This window comes from Eulemur rufifrons, chromosome 16 (genome assembly GCF_041146395.1).
Source record: "Eulemur rufifrons isolate Redbay chromosome 16, OSU_ERuf_1, whole genome shotgun sequence".
Lineage (NCBI taxonomy): Eukaryota > Metazoa > Chordata > Mammalia > Primates > Lemuridae > Eulemur > Eulemur rufifrons.
The window spans coordinates 77,709,147-77,728,714 of record NC_090998.1 but is presented as its reverse complement, the minus strand read 5'-3'; the positions used below and the strand labels follow the sequence as shown (position 1 = coordinate 77,728,714).

General features: G+C 39.3%; 2 protein-coding genes across 4 annotated transcripts in view; both read right to left on the bottom strand.

Annotated features, from left to right (window-relative positions):
- NR1H4 (nuclear receptor subfamily 1 group H member 4) overlaps positions 1-8,810 on the bottom strand; it is a 99,986-nt gene extending 91,176 nt beyond the window's left edge. For both annotated transcript variants that reach the window (XM_069491063.1, XM_069491062.1), the window contains exon 1: positions 8,725-8,810. The gene's annotated coding sequence lies outside the window, so the exon portion shown is untranslated. The remainder of the gene's footprint in view (positions 1-8,724) is intronic.
- A 9,913-nt stretch (positions 8,811-18,723) lies between these two features.
- Positions 18,724-19,568, bottom strand: part of SLC17A8 (solute carrier family 17 member 8) — a 48,971-nt gene continuing 48,126 nt past the window's right edge. For both annotated transcript variants that reach the window (XM_069490497.1, XM_069490498.1), the window contains one exon: positions 18,724-19,164. In XM_069490497.1, the coding sequence (XP_069346598.1) occupies positions 18,820-19,164 (345 nt within the window). In that variant the 3' untranslated portion in view covers positions 18,724-18,819. The remainder of the gene's footprint in view (positions 19,165-19,568) is intronic.

Below are 19,568 nucleotides of genomic sequence, written 5' to 3'. Positions count from 1 at the left end.
TGGTTCACATGCCAAAAAATAAACAATTAACATCCACTAAAGTGAATGTATACATGGAGGTGGGGAGAGAGGGGGGACCCAAAATGGATTACAAACAGTAAGAAATGAGCCTGACTGTATTACATGTGAATAATATAACCCATTTGCTGCATCTTTGCAAAGACAAATCAGAGACCAAACAATACAGCATGGACTGCATAAGCCTAAGATTGCCCTAGAGCCAGAGATTTAACTTTGCTCTCCTGCTTTCCCACGTGTACACATCTGGAGCCCCCTGATTGTTTTACTCGGTCTCAGTTATTTATCATCATCCTAAGTGACATCCTTAGTTAGCAGCTAAAGAAGCCATACGTTTAGGAAAAGCTCATTATTTTTAGATTTGGCTTTTAGTTTTAGAAATATCTAATATTGGACCCAGGAACCTGCCCTGACAAACAGGGGGCAGAGAGTGAAAGAGATTGGCATAGTGTTGGTAGAAAAGGAAATTCTCTTATAAAATAAAAGGCACTGCGTTGGATGAGATTTCATAATCATCAGTTCCTATATGACTTTCAAATGCTCTTCATGCTCATTAACACACATTAATAACAGCTAGCCTTTTCAATTTAATCAAAGTTGGAAGAGAAGTAGACACAGGTTTTAAAAGCCTGGTGAGAAATTGCATAAGTGAGTGCTTAAATGCTCGCTGTTGGGAACCTTAAACTCTCTGCTTATCACCACCATGTATTAGGTATAAAGCTGAGAAATGATCGATAATCAAGAAGTTGTTTTTTTTTAACTGCTAAAAATATTAACCTGGTGATTTCCCATTTAGCAATTTCTTATGAGGAAATCATCAGGAGACATACACAAATAGTTATGTACAAGGATTGAGGCATTATTTGTAATAACACAAAAATGGGAAGTACCTAGATGTCCAACAACAGAGAAAGAGCTAAAGGCATTATGTTACAGCTACCCTACAGTATATTATGCATCTATTAAAAATTAGTTTTTTCTGAAATCTTTTAATGATATGGAGAAATACTCAGAATATTAGAAAATAATGTTACAAAGAAGTTTGTTTGCATTATATTGCCTGATAACAGAAAAATGTTGGCTATCAGGCTGGGTACAGAGGCTCACGCCTATAATCACAGCACTTTGAGAGGCCAAGGCGGGAGAATTACAGAAGGCCAGAATTCGAGACTAGCCTGAGCAACATAGCAAGACCTTGTTTTTACAAAAAATTAAAAAATTAGCCAGGCATGGTGGCAAACATCTGTGATCTTAGCTACTCAGGAAGCTGAAGTGGGAGGATCACCTGAGCCCAAGAGTTCAAGGTTACAGTGAGCTATTATCGCGCCACCACACTTTAGCCAGCATGACAGAGCAAGACCTTATCTCTAAAAAAAAAAAAAAAAAAAACAAAGAAAGAAAAAAATGTTGCATATAAATAGCTTAAAGGTATTTTCATTAAGTTTTTTCTTACAATAGGACAAATAGTTAAGTATGTATATGTATACATATAGAATATGTATATTTTATATACATACACACACTCACATATAAAAAAAAATCCTGGAACAATTAGCAAGGAAGAAAAAAATAACCAGATGGAAACACCAAAATATTAACAATAATTTTCTTTAGGTTATGAGAATTATGAGCAATTATTGTTTTTTTACCTATATTTTAAATATTTTCCAGATATTTGTACATTAAACATGAATTACTTTCACTAATTCTATTCTTCCTGTGGCTCATGCCAAAAAACTTGGAGCCATCCTTGACTTTCTTTCTTTCTCTAAAACCCCATATCTAATCCATCAGCAAACCTGCCAACTCTACCTCCAAAAAATTCTGAATCTGACCAGGTGCAGTGTGCTCATAGCTACAATCCCAGTGCTTTGGGAGGCCAAGGTGGGAGGATTGCTTGAGCCCAGGAGTTCAAGGCTGCAGTGAGCTATGATCCTGCCACTGCACTCCAGCTTGGGTGACAAAGTGAGACCCTGTCTCTAAAGAAAAAAAAAAAAAAAAAAATATTCGGCCTACTTCTCACCACCTCCGCTTCTGATGGTCTAATCACTGTCATCATTTGCCTGGATTTCTGCCCCAGCCTTCTTGTTCCCTCACTTGCCCTTCACCCCCCTGCAGTTTTTAGGAGAAAGAGGTGTCATAAAAGAAAATGACGGGGAGTGAAAGAGAATTTCATTTAGAGAGCAACCTGACCGAGTCTAAAGAGAAGCATCTCTAATGGGGGGATTGAGGGAAATGGCGGATACACATCAAGGAATACTAAAGTCTGCATGGCATCTGAAGCTGTTTTCCTACTCTGTTTAAATCACATGCCCTGTCTCCCCTTATGCACACAAACCACACAGTGGACATCTCTTCTCCATAGTAATCTTGAGTTAGTGTGCTTTGGGGTTGCTTGTGGTGAATCCATTCGGAGAGAGCACAGAGAAAGTACATGGCAAGATGACAAACGGGAAGCAGGAAAGGGAGCTAGAGTAAGACGTGACCAGCAGGAATCCTCAGAAGGCTGAGGGGGGCATGCTGGACTCCCCACAGTGCACATAGTAGAAGATGAGCCATTCTAGTCTCTCTATGGAAGAAAAGGGGCCTCAAAAGTCTGAGGCACTTAAGGACATCTACTCAAGCATTAATATAATGTCAGGAAAGGCTGGGCATGGTGGCTCATGCCTATAATCCCAGCACTTTGGGAGGCCAAGGTGGGAGGATCACTTGAGGCCAGGAGTTTGAGACCAGCCTGGACAATATAGCAAGACACCATCTCTAAAAAAAAATAAAAAATAATTTTAAAAAATAATGTCAGCAAAAAGATGGGTTGGATGAATGCCACTTCCACATTATTTCCTAATTGGCTTCCTGTGACTATCTCACGAGCGGGGGCAGTGTCTCATTCATCTTTATATGTCCTACACCTGTCACAAAGTAGGTGTCAAGAAACATTTATAAGATAAATGGATTAGTGAGGAAGGAAGGGAGGGAGGAAGGGAGAGAGGGAAGGAAGGATTTACGAATGATAACAAGAATGGCTGGTGCTTTTCGAGCTTTCGCTATAGTCAAGCACTATGCTATGTGCTTTCATGTATTAACTCATTGACTTGAGATCAGAATTCAATTCCCCTAGCATTGTGTACCTTGTATAATATATTTTCGTTTTCAGCCTCACCAGTGTCCAGATTCATGGTGCGAAGAAACTCTCTAATGAGATGATAAAAGAGCAGATGTTTTAAATTTTTTAAAAAGGGTGCTCATCAAAGCAGTTCTTATGTAAGTTGTCCAGGTGCTGTTGGCTTATGAAATGCGTATGAGCACCAGAGGCTGGAGACTCTGAGGGCATGTCCTCATTACTCCACTACATGAACATCTAGAAATGACAGACAGAGGCAAAGCAGAGTAATTATCCTGTTAATTCGGCCCACCCCGCCCCCCAAAAGCTGCTTGTCTCTGCAGTTGCTTTAGTTTACTAATAACTAACCTAACATAGATTTATGTATTTTCCCCAAAGGTCTTTGAGTACATTCTCTTTCATTCAGCCACTGAACAACTATTTGCTGAGAACCTTTCTAAGTGCCAGGGTACAGCGGTAACCTAAACAAAGTCACTGCTCGGGGACAGTTCACATTCCCTCATAATGGAGGCAGCAGAACAGTAATTCCCATTTTACAGAAAAATAAATGGAGGCTCAGAGTGGTTAAGTGACTCTAAATATGGATCAAGCAGAGAGACAATGACACCATATTCTGATTCTTGCGACTTGGAATTTAAAACACTGAAACTTGTGCAGAGTGACAGTTTTGGTGAAAAAGTGTACGGTATTTTGGTATCTCCCCAGACTGTAAAATGCTTTGCCATGTGTCACACAAACATTGTGAGGGTTCTTGACCCCACCATGCCCTTGTGAAACGGCCGCTGAGAGGATCAGTGGGAGGAGGGGTAGATCTCAAGTTGGAAAGCTGTAGGTCTCCTGAATTCCTCTCTTTCTCTCAAATCCCTCAGCAAATTTTACCCAGAACCCAGTCATTTCCCCCACTACCTCCACTGCTACCACCCTAGTCTAAGCCATTGTCACTTCTTGTCTACGTTGTTGAGGTTCAAGACTCCTACGTGGTCTTACCACATAGAAGTCTTGGAACTCCTGTAAGTTGAGGAAATGAGAACCCTTCACTTTCCTCCACAGGACAGCCAGAGGGATCCTTTTAATTTGTAAGCCAGATCCTGTCACTCCCCTGCCCAACACCCTACAGAGACTCCCTCATTTCACGAGTTAAGAGCCAACATCTTTGGTATGGCCTACTAGGACCTGCACAATCTGGTCCTCATTTCGCCTGACCTCACCTCCTGCCACCCTCCTCTTTCACTCTCATCATTCCAGTCACAGTAATATTCTCGAGGTCCTCCAACACACAGCGCATGTTTCCACCTCAGGGCCTTTGCGCTAGCTCTTCTTTCTGCCTCAAACATTTCAGCCCAGACATTTGCATCTTCACCTCCTCCAAGTCTTTGTTCCAGTATGACCTTCTCAGGGAAGCCTTGCCTGATCACCTGTTTGAACTTGCCACACTCTCGGACATTTCCAAGCCCACGTACCTTGCTCTGTTTATTTTCTTCGTCACACTTACCACCCTCTAAAAAAACTATATAAATTGCTTGTCTATGATGCTCATTGTCTTTATTCCTCTAGGAGGGCAGGAATTTTTCTTTATTTATTCACATATATTCCCAGAAGCTAGAATAATGCCTGCTATAACCAGTAGGTACCCAGCAAATACACATCATCGTTATCATTATTATCATTATTATTGTTTATAAACATCAATAGACAAGAATTATGAGACCTTTAGCGAAAGAGATTTTCCCACTTGGAGACACCAAAATTCATAAAAAAGGATCAAAGATTTTCATAGTCAAAGATCACTGGATTTGAATCCCAGCTCTGCCATTTACTTGGGACTTTGGGCAAGTTACTTAAACTCTGTGAATCTCAGGTCCCTTGAATATAAAATGGGAAAAATAATACCTATCTCACAAGGTTACAGTACTGATGAGCTGATATAATATATAGAAAGTGCTTTGTTTGATCAGAGCACAATTAACATGAACTGTCTCAGATCAGCAATTTCATTTTACTTTGTCCAGATTCTTACTATTTAACAACGTGGCTTTGGACACAGTCCTTCCCATCTTTGGGCCTCACTTCACACAGCTATACAATGAAAGCGTTTAGTTGAGATGTTCTCCCTCAGTAGCAGCCTGTGACCTCGACTGGCTTGGAGGGTTCCCAGGGAGCAGACAGGAGCCTTGGGCCTCATAAGACATTGCTTCGCCCTTTCCCATGGGTTAGCTAATCTGCCGCTGTTCAGTACTGAGCCCTTTAAAAGTCAACAGATAATAGCAGGAGATAAATAAAACCTTTGTCACTTACTGCTGCCTCAGTTTTAGGCAAGTGCTGCCAAAATGAGTTGCAATAGGAACCTTTGAACAGACCAGTCAAATGTTATGTGCTGATAAATGATTATTTAGAACGCAGCTTTATTTTTCCTGGAATTTCTCAGTAATTAACCAGCTACTCTAACCAAGGACCTCTCAGATAGCTGTTTAAAGCAGTTGTCCCCAAACTTCTCAGCACTAAGTACTCCTCCTTTTCCCCCTAACTTCCCCACATAAATCCCAGGTTTCCAAAGTTTTATTCTACCAAATAAACTGGATGCACCAGGTGATAATTCCTGTATTTTTAAAATTGTTTAAACTAATGAGCAACATCAAAGATTTACGCTCATGAGAACTTCTGATTCTGAGTTAGACAGACTTTCACGTTGGATGGCCATACTTCCAGCCCAAATCAAAGAATATGATCTTTTAGATAGCCTGAGCAGTCTAATTTGAAGCATGTTCATTCATTCACTCAAGATATATTTAATGAACACCTATTATCTGCCAGATACTGTTCTAGGTGATAGGGATATAGCAGTGAACAAAACACACAAAAGTCCTACCCTCATGCAGTTTGCATTCTGATGGAAAAGACAAACAATAAGGAAGATAAATAAATAAAATACACGGTTAGAATAAGTTCTAAGGGAAGCATAAAGCAGGAAGGGAGATGAGATATGCAAAGCACAGTGGGGGTGAAGGGGTGTTCTTTTCCATAGAGAGGTTGGAAATGGTCTGACCGAGAAGGTGGTATTTGAGCAAAGGCCTGAAGGGGGAGCCAGAGCGACCCATTGAAAACCCTGGGAGAAAAGCGCAGGAACAAGGGGAACAGGTCCTGAGAAGGGGGGTGCCCAGGTGTTAGAGGATCACCTGGAAAACTGGAAGCCCAGTGCAGCTGAGACAGAGGACAGGACAGTCAGGAGAACAAATTGAAGAGGGTCTTGGAGTTTGTGTTCAGGATCAGCTTTTACCCTGAGTGAAAAGGGAGCCTTCGGAGGATTTTGAAAAAATGAATGGAATGCTCTTTCATTTTAACGGCATCATTCAAAAATTGTGTGAGCCGATGAGATGTTCCCAGCAGTATTCTTGAAATACTGAAAATGGCTCATGAAGTAGTAGTAAAAGCTATCTCAAAGATATAGGGCTTAAGCATTATTTATAATAGTAGAAAAGTGGAAACAACCTAAATGCCCAAATGATGAATAAACAAAATATGGTATATCCATATAATGGAATATTATTTGGCCATGAAAAGGGATAAAGTACTGATACATGCTACAATATAGATAAACCCTGAAAATATTATGGTAAATAAAAGAAACCAGACACAAAAGAACATGTATTATATAATCCCATTTATATGAAATGTTCACAATAGGTAAAAATCCATGGGCACAGACAGTAGATTCGTGGTTGCCAGGGGATGGGGGTGGGGATAGGGAGTGGCTGCTAATGGGTACAGGATTTCTTTTTGGAGTGATAAAAATGTTCTGGATTAGATAGTGGTGTTGGTTGCACAACCTTGTGAATATATTAATACTAAAAACCACTGAACCGTACACTTTAAAAAAGCCAGTTTTATGGTATGTGAATTATATCTCAATTTTTTACAAATAGGATTGAGGTTTTTGGAAACCAGTGTCAGGAAAATGGCTTTCTCTCTCTGTTCTTTGTCGTACCACTTTCCTCCCCTCAGGTAACACACAGCACCAAGTGAAGTTAATTCTGTTAAATTGATCAATGTTGATACTCACCCGGAATGATTTAACCCAGAAGAATAAGACTACCCTTCTCTTACAGCTGTGACACTACTGAGCCATAATCATGGGTTGTGACTTGCTTCTTTCTTCCAAATGCCTCTCACATCTACCCTTGACTTTTCTGTCCCCATCACCATGAGTGTTACCCACATCACCTGGATAAATACATCAACCTGTCTCGGCTTCCTACTTCTCTTCCCACTTCACAATAGTGACCCAGGAAGACCAGCAGAAGAACCACCTAGCTGAGCCCAACCCAAATTGCTGACCCATAAAATTGTGAGCAAATGAATAGTTTTGTATTCTAAAAACATAAAAACTTAATGGTGGTTTGTTCTGCAGTGATAGACAAGTAATATAGAAATCTTTGGAGTTTTAAACAAGGAGAAAAATAACATTTTTATGTTTTAAAGGCCAATTTTGTTTCATCATCTATAAGAACCATGGTCTTCAATCTTTCCAAAAATATTATGACCTTCATTAGAGAGAGAGAGAGAGTGCAGCTTATAGGGATATGTTGGCCCAGGGGGGCCTTCAACTTATTTCCTCAGAATGAAAGCTTATCCTCAAACATATTAAAACCATGTGAAATCATGAACACTAAACAAAAAAGAGCCAAAAGTTATTTGACTCTTTACCTCATTTCAGATAAGATTAGAATTTTAAAAATCTGATGAAAACCAGTATTGCATTTTGGGCCAGAACTCTATGAAATGTGTTCCTAAAGAAGATAAAAAAGTAAATATCTGTGAACTCTAAACTGTGGTGTTTTGATTCTATGTTATGCTAAAATAGTCAAGGAAGTATTACATCATTTAAAATGTGAAAGACTGAAAGATGATCTTTAACATGCAATCTTGGAAACAACTTTAAAACAACCGGCACTCTTAAAACATAAAACGTTATTCTGTAATTAGTAAAAGCCAAGATGTTGGCTCTTGCTGTGCATAATTATTTGATTTGCAGAAAAATGAGATTCATTTTGGTTATACAAATAGCATTATTTTTTAAGTGGTTCTTTAAGTAATAATATGTAACCAGCCTTTATGAATATTTATTCACAATACCTCATAGTATTTTCCATTAATTTTGCAAGAATGTTAACATTATTTTGGGGGGTGTTCATCATCATGCTTTATTATGTACTATAGTCAGATGTTATATGGCTTGAGAGGAAACTATGCAAATTCTTTCAAAATGAGTTTATCTATTTAATTCCCATGTCTTATAGTCACTACTTGGAATGGTGGGAAAAGATGATACAGAAATAAACTGGAAATATTCTCACCTACCTGACCAGTTCACCACTATAAGCCAAACTCCTCCAGTTGACCTATTACATTAGAGAAAGAAGAAGGGAACTGTGGAGAAGGACAAGAAAGAGGAGCAGATAAATCCAAATGAAAGGAAAGAGACAGGTGAAATGTGATAGAGAATAAACGAAGGAAGTTACATGAGAGAAAAAGAAGGTGAGAAGAGAAAGCCAGATGCTTGAGCCAATTGAGAATTCTGAAGGTCTCACCTCAAGGCATTGGGGTAGCTACTCCAACACCAACACCAGCCAGAACAACAGTGGCTCATCCAGCTTCAGGATCTGACAGTAGTAGCTCCTCCTTCCCTGTGACAGTCTCTCGATATGAAAGGTGTGGCAAAGCGGGAGCTTCACCAGAAAAGCTCAGCCCCCTCCCCCAGTTTTGGTAAGAGGATTAGTCCCGCTCCACCATGAGCCCTGGCCAACAGATGGTGCTATCCAGCTTGATTGGGGAAAGCTGAGGAGGAAAGGGAGGTGGATTCACCTGGCAGCTCCTCTCAAGCCAGGTCTCCATGTTTCCACAAAAGCTACCATGCAAAATGGCTGAAAGGGTAGAAGTTCTCTCAAGTTAGTGGTTTGTCGTTATTTGGCTTAACTCAAAGTTTATTTCAGAATCCAGAAAAGATAAGTGGATATGTGTATGTGGAGGGAGGGAAAGTGAAAGGGGGAGAGGGAGAGAAAGAGGCAGGGAGAGAGAGACAGAGACAGAGACAGAGACAGAGAGAGAGAGAGAGGAGAGAGGAGAAGAGGGCAGGAGAGAGCAGGGAACAGAAGAGGAGAAATAGAAAGACAGAGAGATAATATTACCTTGGGATATTTGTGTGTTTAAAGTGTTATTTATTTATTCATTCATTTATGTATTTTTAGATCTAGGGTCTCATTGTGTTGCCCAAGCTAGACTTGAACTCCTAGGCTCAAGGTGTCCTCCCACTTCATCCTCCCAAGTAGCTGGGACTGCAGGCAGGCACCACTGTGCCTGGCTTTGAAGTGTTTTCAAGTCCTGGAATTTCAGTCATCTTTCCACTTCAAGTGTAACTATGAAAGAAATGCATTTCAAAGCCATCTTGAAATTGTTCTTTAGACAGCTGCACGTTTGCATTATCTGTATTGTTGCTAATAAATTTAAGCAGTTACTTGCAGAATGATAGACAATGTAGAAATGGAAATTTGGGTTAATTTTCCCTTGAAAATATCTCTTACAGATGAAGTCAAGGATTTATAATCAAGGACTTTACTATTATTTATAATAGTGAAAATTTAGAAACTGCCTAAAACATCTAGCAACTGACATCTAAACATCTAACAACTGGTCTAGGTGTATAATATGAAACACTACCATTCAGTCATTAAAGTCACATTCTCATTGGCAAGGATATGGAGTAACTGGAACTTGTATTCATAAATGGTGGAAGGTCGGGTGCAGTGGCTCATGCCTGTAATCCCAGCACTTTGGGAGGCCAAGGCAGGAGGATCGCTTGAGGCCAGGAGTTTGAGACCAGATTGAGCAACATATCAAAACCCCACCTCTACCAAAAAAACAGAAAAATTAGCTGGGTGTGGTGGTGCACACCGATGGTCCCAGCTACTCAAAAGGCTGAGGCAGGAAGATCACTTGAGCTCAGGAGTTTGAGGTTGCTGTGAGCTATGGTGGTGCCACTGCACTCTAGCCTAGTCAACAGAGCGAGAACCTGTCTCCAAAAAAAAAAAAAAAAAAAAAAGTAGAAAGGTAAAATTGTCCAAGCACTGTAGAAAATTTTTTGGCAGTTTCCTATAAAACTAAACATATATACCTACCTTGTGACCGAGCAATTCCACTTGTAGAGAAATATAAACATATGCTCACAAAAAGACAACAATATTTATAGATGCTTTATTCACAATAGCCCCCCTCAAAAAAAAAAAAAAGAATTAGAACCCAAATGGCTATCAATAGGAAAGTAGATAAATAAACTTGGGTATATCCATACAATGTAATATTACACATAAATTAAAAAAATGAACTGAGAAACACAATAACACAGATCAATTTTTAAAATGCTATATTGAGAGAAAGAAGGATTCAAAAGAACTGATTCTGTATGATTCCATTTATATAAAGCTCAAGTTCAGGCAACCATAGAAATCAGAATAGTGGTTACCACTGGGGATTGGTTACAATAGGTGTATTTATATATAGGTAAAAATTAAGCAGTAGACCTAATATTTGTACATTTTACTGTATGTAAATAATATCTCAGTGATTTTTTTTAAATCATGTTCTCAAAGAATATTTATAGACATGGGAATTTATTATGTATGGTTAAGTGCAAAAGGCAGGATATGAAACTATATATACAGTATGATCCCAATTTTGTTCAAAAATACATACGTATAGAAGTAAGACTAGAGGCATATGTGCCTAAGAGTTAAAAGTTATTAAATCTACTATAATAGTAGGGTAATTTTTATCCTCTTCAATATATTCATCTATATTTTAAAACTTTTCTATAAGAAGCATGTATTACATTTTTTAGAAAAAAAAACATTCTTTTAATGTTTTCTATAACTCCTCTTCCCCATTTTCATCGCCTAAATCCTGGTCTAGGCCCTCAGTTCTGAATTATTATAACAGACTCCTAAATGACCTCCCAGACCCAAGATTTTCTCTAGCCCCATTTGCTTTTCCTCTGGATGTATCTTCCTTTTTTGAAAATAGAATTCTATTTTTGTCACATGGATGCGATATCTTTTCTTCTCTTCTAAAGTCAGATTTATTCTGCTCCCTGTGATGTCTGGTTTTCTCCAAGCACCTTTCTCCCTGCTTGTGTTGGTCTCTGTTGTTCATGCTGGAAACTTTCCTGAACTGTCTGGCAATCCCTGGGTGTCCGGTTCACAAGTAACAGGAAGACAACAAAAAGCCCACCCTTTATTGAACACATTCCATTCAGGGTTTTGTCCTCACCACTACACTGAAACTGTTCCTGTCAAAGTCGACAAAGAGCTGCATGTTGTCTTGTCTTACTTGATGAGACAACACTGACCGTGCTTTGACACACTGACCGTGCTCTCTTCCACCCATACTTGCTTCACTCGGCCGTGGACGCCACTCTCTCTTGTTCCCCCATCCCTACCCCCTTTCTCCGTCTCATCTGCTAGTTCCTGTTCATCTTCCTGGTCTCTCTATGTTGGAGCGTCCCTAGGGCTAAGTCATGTTCTCTGCACCAGAATCTTGATAATCTCATCTCGTCTCCTGGCCTTATGTGACAACAATGTGATATGATAATGACTCACAAGTGCATAGCTCAAGCTCTGACTTCTGCCCTGAATTCCAGACTGTATTTCCACTGTGCTGCTGAAATCTCCACGTAGATACCAACTGGCAAGGAAAACTCCAAAATCAATCAAGTCGAAATTCCTGATTCCTCCCCCCACAAATCCTGCTCCTAGTCTCCTGCTTCTTAGTAAATGCTCTTCTTCCTTCGAGGTATGTCCAGAATCTGACCACTTTAAGGGACTTGCTGTTCTTTAAATTTGCCCAGCATGTCCCCACGTCAGGGCTTTGTCCTTGCTTTTGCCTCTGCCTGGAACCCTTTGCCCCAAACTACTCTTGACTTGTTCCCTCGCTGCCTCCAGTTCTCTGCTCACGGTCACTTCATCCCTGAACACTCAGCCTAACACCAGCCTCACACTCCCCATCCGCCTTACCTGTTTAATATTTGTTCTCAGCACTGAGCACTCTCTGGCAGACTAGGTCCTGGATTTACTAGTCAGTGGCCTTATTTTTCCTGTCTATCCTCTAGAATGTAAGACCCACAAGAGCAAAAACTTATTTCATTCACTTATTTTCTATCCCTAATGCCTAGAATATTATAGGTGCTTAAAAATTGGGGTGCTCATTATATGTGCTAAATAATTGTTTAATAAATGAGAATGAATTAATAAATAGTAGGATTTCTATTCCCATGGGTAAAGCTTGGTGAGTGGGCCCCATAGAGAGCCCCATAGCGAGCTGCATATTTTGGTGAGGAAACCCCCAAATGTCAATCGCTGTAAGACCTTTTTCTTAGTATGCGAGTTCCCACCCCTCACCCCATGAATCCTCTAATTCCCTTGCCGAAGGGATATGATTCAGACTGGCAGCATTTTGGAAGGTCAGCCCAAGAAAGCACCTGGAAATTTTTAATGTTCAGCATGCAAACTTTTAATTAATTTCCCTTTAATTAATTTCCCTTCAATAAAGTCCATTCATTCATTCATTTGACAAATATTTACTAAGTGGCTATTAAATGCCAGGCATCTCTAGGTACTCAAGATACATCAATAACCAAAATAGACTAAAATCTCTTAACTTTAGGGGCTGATATTCAGCTATGATGTGTTTTCTTGAGTCCAGAGTTTCCCCTCCAGAAAACACCTCCCATCTTCCACTAGGTATGGAGAGGGACATTTTTGTGGTTGAGCTGGTGGGAGAGACTCTGGGGTTATATGTGTTCCTTCCATGCACTTTCAACAGGGTTGCTAAATCCAGCACCCCTAACTTTCAACCAATCCTATGTTTCCAGCCCTCCTCTTCCCACCCCACTCCATTCCCCTCACTCTGTCCTCCAGAGGTACCTGGTGCTGGTGCCTTCAGTGTTGCAGCTTTCCTGGGTGTGGTATCATGAAACAGCTTCCTTCTTTTTTCACTCAGTTCTGCTGAAGTCAGTTAAACCTCAGGCATCCCCATTCAGCTTTCCAAATGTGATTTTTCTCCCTCTTTCACATCATCCTGGCAAGTTTATGCAGTTTTTTAAAATATTATGATGTTAGAAAGCAGATACAAATACTGTCATTTAATCTGCCCTGTTTAACAAGTCAACTTGAGTACCATGACCAGCACAATCTTCCTTAAACATCACATCAGATTTTGAAGAACGTATCTGTTGATCGCCTATTCTAAGCAGGACATGTACTGAGTGGCTGGACGGTGTTGTTTCCTTACCTGGGATGCCTGGGGAAAATTCAGCCTCCTGGCAAACCTCCCGCCCCCAACACACACAAACCCAGTAAGCGTTGGGTGCGACCATCCTGTCTTACCTACACGTGTAGCCAGGGAAATAGGGGGAATGTAGCGAGTTCTCAAGTCTCATTCCAGTCCAGCAATAGGTGAGAAGAGAGATCTCACAGGTTCATCTGGTTTTTCACCTGTCCCTATCCTGGGGTCTGGACTAAACTGGCAGGGCTCATTCCATCAGTTTCATCACACCTCACTGAAATAACTGGGGCACTCTTGTGACTTTGAGAACACCATTGTCTGGAAACACTGCCAGCCAGGAGAAGCTGTGGAGAACAGATTAAAAGTTAAGAATTAAGATTATAATTTAATTAATATTAGATTAAAATATGCATCTAATCTTGATTAGATTTCATGTTAAATTAAGAATTTAAAAATTAAGAATAAGATTAAATTATTCATCTTAATTAAGAATTAAGATTAAAATATGGCCTTTGGAGACTTGAGTTTAAATTCTGCTCTGAGCTACCATGTATTTATTAATAAATGCTTGGGAATAAATCATTGAGCCTTTTTAACTGGGTTGCCATGAGAATTAAATGAGATTATGTAAGGAGAGGGCTAAGGTATAAGGCCTGGGAGACAGTACTATGTGTAATCTAAAGGAAAGCTCAACTTCCGTGTCCCTTCAAATTAGCCCATGTGGTTATTAACTCAAGTTTGAATTAGGTCAGAATCTATTTTATTCCAATGAATCAATGTCGTTGAGGCCTCTGGTCTCTTCTGGAGGAGACTCAAAACTCCTTCCCCTACAAAGATTTGCTCCCTACAACCTAGTGCAGATCTCCCAGAATGTCACATGGCAGCATCACATCATTTATGACACTAAGGGCAAGGAAACTATTTCAACATGCTAAATGAGAGGTCATAAGACCCTGAAACAAGGCTGGAGCTGAGTGGCAGATGTAATTAGTGCTTAATCGCTAATCTACACGCTCCCTTTTATTCCCTAGCCACCCTTGAAGTTAGGTTAGGGCTACACGGCTAGTGTAGGTCAATAGACAGGGACCAAAAGTGACAGTGTTATTTCTAAGTGAAGCAGTGAAAACCCAGTGTGCCTCCTTCTCCCTTCTCCTTTAGTGGTGATGTCAGAATTTATATGTTCCAGATAGTTAACTACAAGATGGTGAGTGGAGAAAAGTCAATCCTGGATTCCTAAGTGACTGGAACAAGCCTCTCTACTCTACGCCATCCCAACCCAACCCACATTCAGGCTGTAAAGCAAGAGAGAACTAAACATTGGCTATATTAAACCACTGAGATTTGGGGTTTAATTTATTGCCACACTATCCCTAGGGAAATAGGGCCCTTTGAGAGAATTCGTGAAGATAAAATTAAGAGATTTCAGTATCTGTTAATGGCAGATTAGGTAATTCAGACCAACGTTCACACTAGGAAAGTGAAACAAAGAATTTTTTTTTTTTTTAAATTCTGCTCAAAAGCATTGGAAAACCTACATGGCAGTGAAAAATTTCCAGGCTCCCATCTGACCATCACAGAAGATGAAAATCCAGAGAAGTGAACTCAACATTTGAGGCCACTTTTTTCCTGGAAGCATTTGTTAATTCTGACAAATCCAGTATTTGATAGCCTGGTCTGGGGACAAAAGTTGGAATCTGGTGAAAACACAGCAGTGTGTGTTGTAGGAGTCAGGGTGAACTGGAAGTAAAGGCGCCTTTATACAGCCTGTTTCCCAGCTTCAAGTCACCTGGGTGGCCTGGAATTCTCAGGCCCTGCAACTGGACTAAAGTGATCCCAGATTGTTAATGCCTTGGGCTCCTGGAAGAAGCAAACAAAAAGTTCCCTGGAGGGGAAAAAAAGAAAACATTATTTTTAAGGCTGAAATTATTTCTACAGACAGTTTTACAAATACAATGTCTGATATAATCAAAGAAAACCAGGCATAGACCCAGTTAAAATAATACAAACAAGAACCAGCAAAACCAACAGGAAATAGGAACAGAATGACATGATCTCCAAATATTGGCGTTGATCAGACTTTAAAGCAATGAGCTTACTATGTTCCAGGAAATAAAATATATGATTGAAAATCATATAGCATAGTCCTTTAGTAGAGGACTGGAATCTTTTTTTTCTTTTTTTTTTTTTTTTGAGACAAGGTCTAGCTCTGTTGCCTGGGCTACAGTGCAGTGGCATCATCATGGCTCTCAGCAATCTCAAACTCCTGGACTCAAGCGATCCTCCTGGCTCAGTCTCCTGAGTAGCTAGGACTATAGGTATACACCACCACACCCAGCTAATTTTTCTGTTTTGTAGAGACAGGGTCTCACTCTTGCTCAGACTGGTCCCTAACTCCTAGCCTCAAGCAATCCTCCCACCTCAGCCTCCTAAAGTGCTAAGATTACAGGTGTGAGCCACCACACCAGGCCTGGAAATATTTTTTAAAAGACATAGCAGAAATGAAAGAGAATCAATAACAATTCTAGAACTGAAAATACAATAACTAATAATTAAGAACACAATGGGTGGATTTTTCCATATTAGACCTCCCTGAAGAGAGAAATACATAATTGAAAATGAGTCAGAAGAAAATATCCGGAATGACACATATAGAGGCAAAAGGCTAGAAAACATAGAAGAGATAGTCAACAGACCTGCATATAATCTAGAATACATTTGACTGAACTCTTAGAAAGACAGTAGACAATGGAGCAAAAGCGATACCTTAAGAGATAATAGCTGAGGATTTTCCACAGCCAAGGTAAGACATGGATCTACAGACTGTAAATTAAATTAAATTAACTTGGCAGGGAAGAGAGAGAAGGAAATTTTTTTAAGAGGTTAAAGATGACTGTAAGAATTCTAGCTTGAGTAAAAGGATGATGTGAGGAACTGAGATAAGAAACAGAAACAGAAGAACAAGTTTGTTGGGGTTGGGAGGAGGCAGTGTAAAATATAAATAATAGGTTCTAATTTTTACCTATTGAATTTAATATCCAGGCAGGGATAACAAATGGGCCATTATTTCTTGCATAATTAATATTTTTTGTCATATTCAAGAATCTCCAAAACTTTCATTGTTTGGAAAAGACCATCAAACTTTTCTTGTCTCAAGAATCCAGGCCCTCAGGCCTCCTTCCATTCCTGCTAGAATCGATGATCTGCCTGCAGGGGCTGCTCTACAAATGGACATTTGCAGCAAAACGTACGGTGACTTGCAAACTGCATCAGTCTGGTGTTAAAATGTAATTATTTGTCCAATGCAACCTACATAGAGAAAAACCCATCATGACAAAATAAGATTTTAACACGATCCAGGGCTCCCTTTAAAAAAAAAAAAAAAAAAAAATACACACTATGAGAACAAGACAGGGGCAAAATGAATACAACTTTTTGTCACAATTCACAATATTATTTTATCATGAGGTTTTTTAATATAGTTATTTGACTTTATTGACACAAGAAAAAATAAAACACTGGCCATCATAAATTTCTAATATTTTTATTAGAAGTTTCACAATAAGGTCTGTGGCTAATGGATAAAAACAATGTAATATGCTTTCTTTACAACTGAAAAGTTCCAAAAAAAGTTAAAAGATGATAATGATGAGCATAGCTATTGAGCACTTTCTATGTTCTAGGAACTATTCTAAGGGACTTACATGGATTAACTCATTAAAGAGATTTAAAGATGATTGATAACATAAATTGTATTCTGGCGATATAAAGAATATTATTTAATAAAGAGTCAGACAATTTTTTTCCCAAGGTTATTTTTTTTTTAATAAAATACACTACAACTCCACTGGTACAACTAGGGACCAGAAATATATATAAGAGAAATTAGGAAAAACACTTTAATAAACTACAAGTAAACCTATAATTTTTCCATGATACTATATTTTTCTTCTGAAAGTAGAAATAAAATTTTCAAAACAAATGAACAAGAAAATAATTTTATTTTCAAATAACCCTTTACATGCCAACATTAAAATTCCAAACATATCTACAGAATATTCATGTTACTGTCTTATGTAAAGATGAATTTTTCAACACTAACTATAGGTTTAATTGTCCCAGATGTTTTCATTTTACTATTTCCTTTTATAACTACTATTACATTATCATTCCAAAGAGAGTCAGTATGAATACTTCAATCATAATTTTTTATAATTTGATCAAACTTTCTGATATAATCCCCAGCAGAAAAGGCTAAAGACATACATTTTTTAAAACACAAGACACTTTCAAGAGAATTTTACCTAGCAAAACACATGAACCTACTTATTAAATTATTAAATGTCTTAAAGGTTTATAAGTAATTTGGAACATTATTTAACCACATTCTGGATATTACAGACAGTTGAAATTTAATAACCAATCTTGGTTACTCCTTTTCAGTTATTCTGACCATCAGACTCCTGGAAATTTGGCTTTTTTTCTTAGCTTTCTTTTTGTTTAATTTCAATCTCTAATATAGTCTGTGACCCTTATCATTTAAAAAATTATGAGTTCACAGAACCATTTGACTCTTCGGATAATGTAGGGACTCTAAGAGTCTTTGAATCTAGCCCCTCAGGCAATGTTTGAACCCACATCAGTCCAAATGTTTCCCATCCCCCACACCTGCCAAAATAGGGAATCACCCAGAAAACCTACTTCATTTTCAGTTTTCATTATTAAAAATGTCCATCCTACACTGAGCAGAAATCTTCCCTAAAATTGGTGCTTTACCAATCTTCAGCACTGGCCCTGGGAGAATGACCTTGGGCAAGTTAATCTCTTGTTGCTTTTAGTTTCCTCAGTTGTAAAATGGGGATAAGAAATGTATGTCATAGAGGTATGGAGATTAAATAAGACTGTTTATAAAGCACCTGGCACAGCATGGGAATCCCTCCTCCACATGGCTGCCCTCAGAGACATGGTGGCAACTCTTATTCACTCTTCTCCAGGCCAAAGAGGAAAGAAATTCCCATTTCCTTCGATATTTCTTTGAATAGTATGGTATTGTTTCCCTTATTCTTCTAGTCATTCCTTTCTGAATCAGTTCAGTTCTTTAAGAAAAGGGTCAACTGCCAATCTAAAAATATGTATGTACATATTATCAACTGAGAGCAGAGCAAGCTCCATACCTATAAAGTGTCATTGAAAGATATTTCTCTTTTCTCTATTGTGGATTAAATCTCCTCCCCTCCCCCTTCCTCCCTCCATGTCCCCATATTTGACCTTCTGGCCAGGTGGGCTACGGGGAAGGCAATAGGTATGGATACTTTCTGGTTCTAAGGTGAGAAGACAGAAGTGCCTCTCATTCATTAGGATGTGTCTGAGAAGTTTCCCTCTTCGTTCTGGTAGGAGGTCGGCTCTTCCTCATCAAGGGTCGCTGCCCTCTGTCCTCTCCATTCCTTCTTCCGGACCTCACAACTCTGGGTGGTGGCTCCATAAGACATCTTCTTTCTGGGACTCGCAAAACTCTCGTGGTTGAGTTCTGTCTCCTCGGCTAATTCATCCTGGTCGATGATTCCACATTTCTCCTCGGAGAGATTCTCAGGATCAGCCCACTCCTGTTTCTCCCCAGAAGCAAAGACCCCATAGAAGATCACACCACTGTAGTGCACCAGGGCAGCTATGAGGAACACATTCTGCCATTCTTCACGGGTCTAAGCAAGGAAATAAAGTGCCAATTAATGTTTTAACCAAAACCAGAGATTAACAGTATGTCCTGGAGGCCTCCCCTGGGACAAAAGCACCTGCTCACCCCAAAGGCAATGCTGTGTTTCTTTGGAGGACATGTGTCAGAAGGAACATCCAGGATCCAAGCCTAATTTAAACGAAAAACTTAACAAAGGAATGTTAAGCCTACAGTGAATATGAAAGTTAGAAACTACAATAAATATTAATTTTTTTAATTTAGAAAATACATTTTAGGCCAGGTGTGGTGGCTCACGCCTGTAATCCTAGCACTCTGGGAGGTCGAGGCGGGTGGATCGCTTGAGGTCAGGAGTTTGGGACCAGCCTGAGCAAGAGCGAGACCCCGTCTCTACTAAAAGTAAAAAGAAATTAT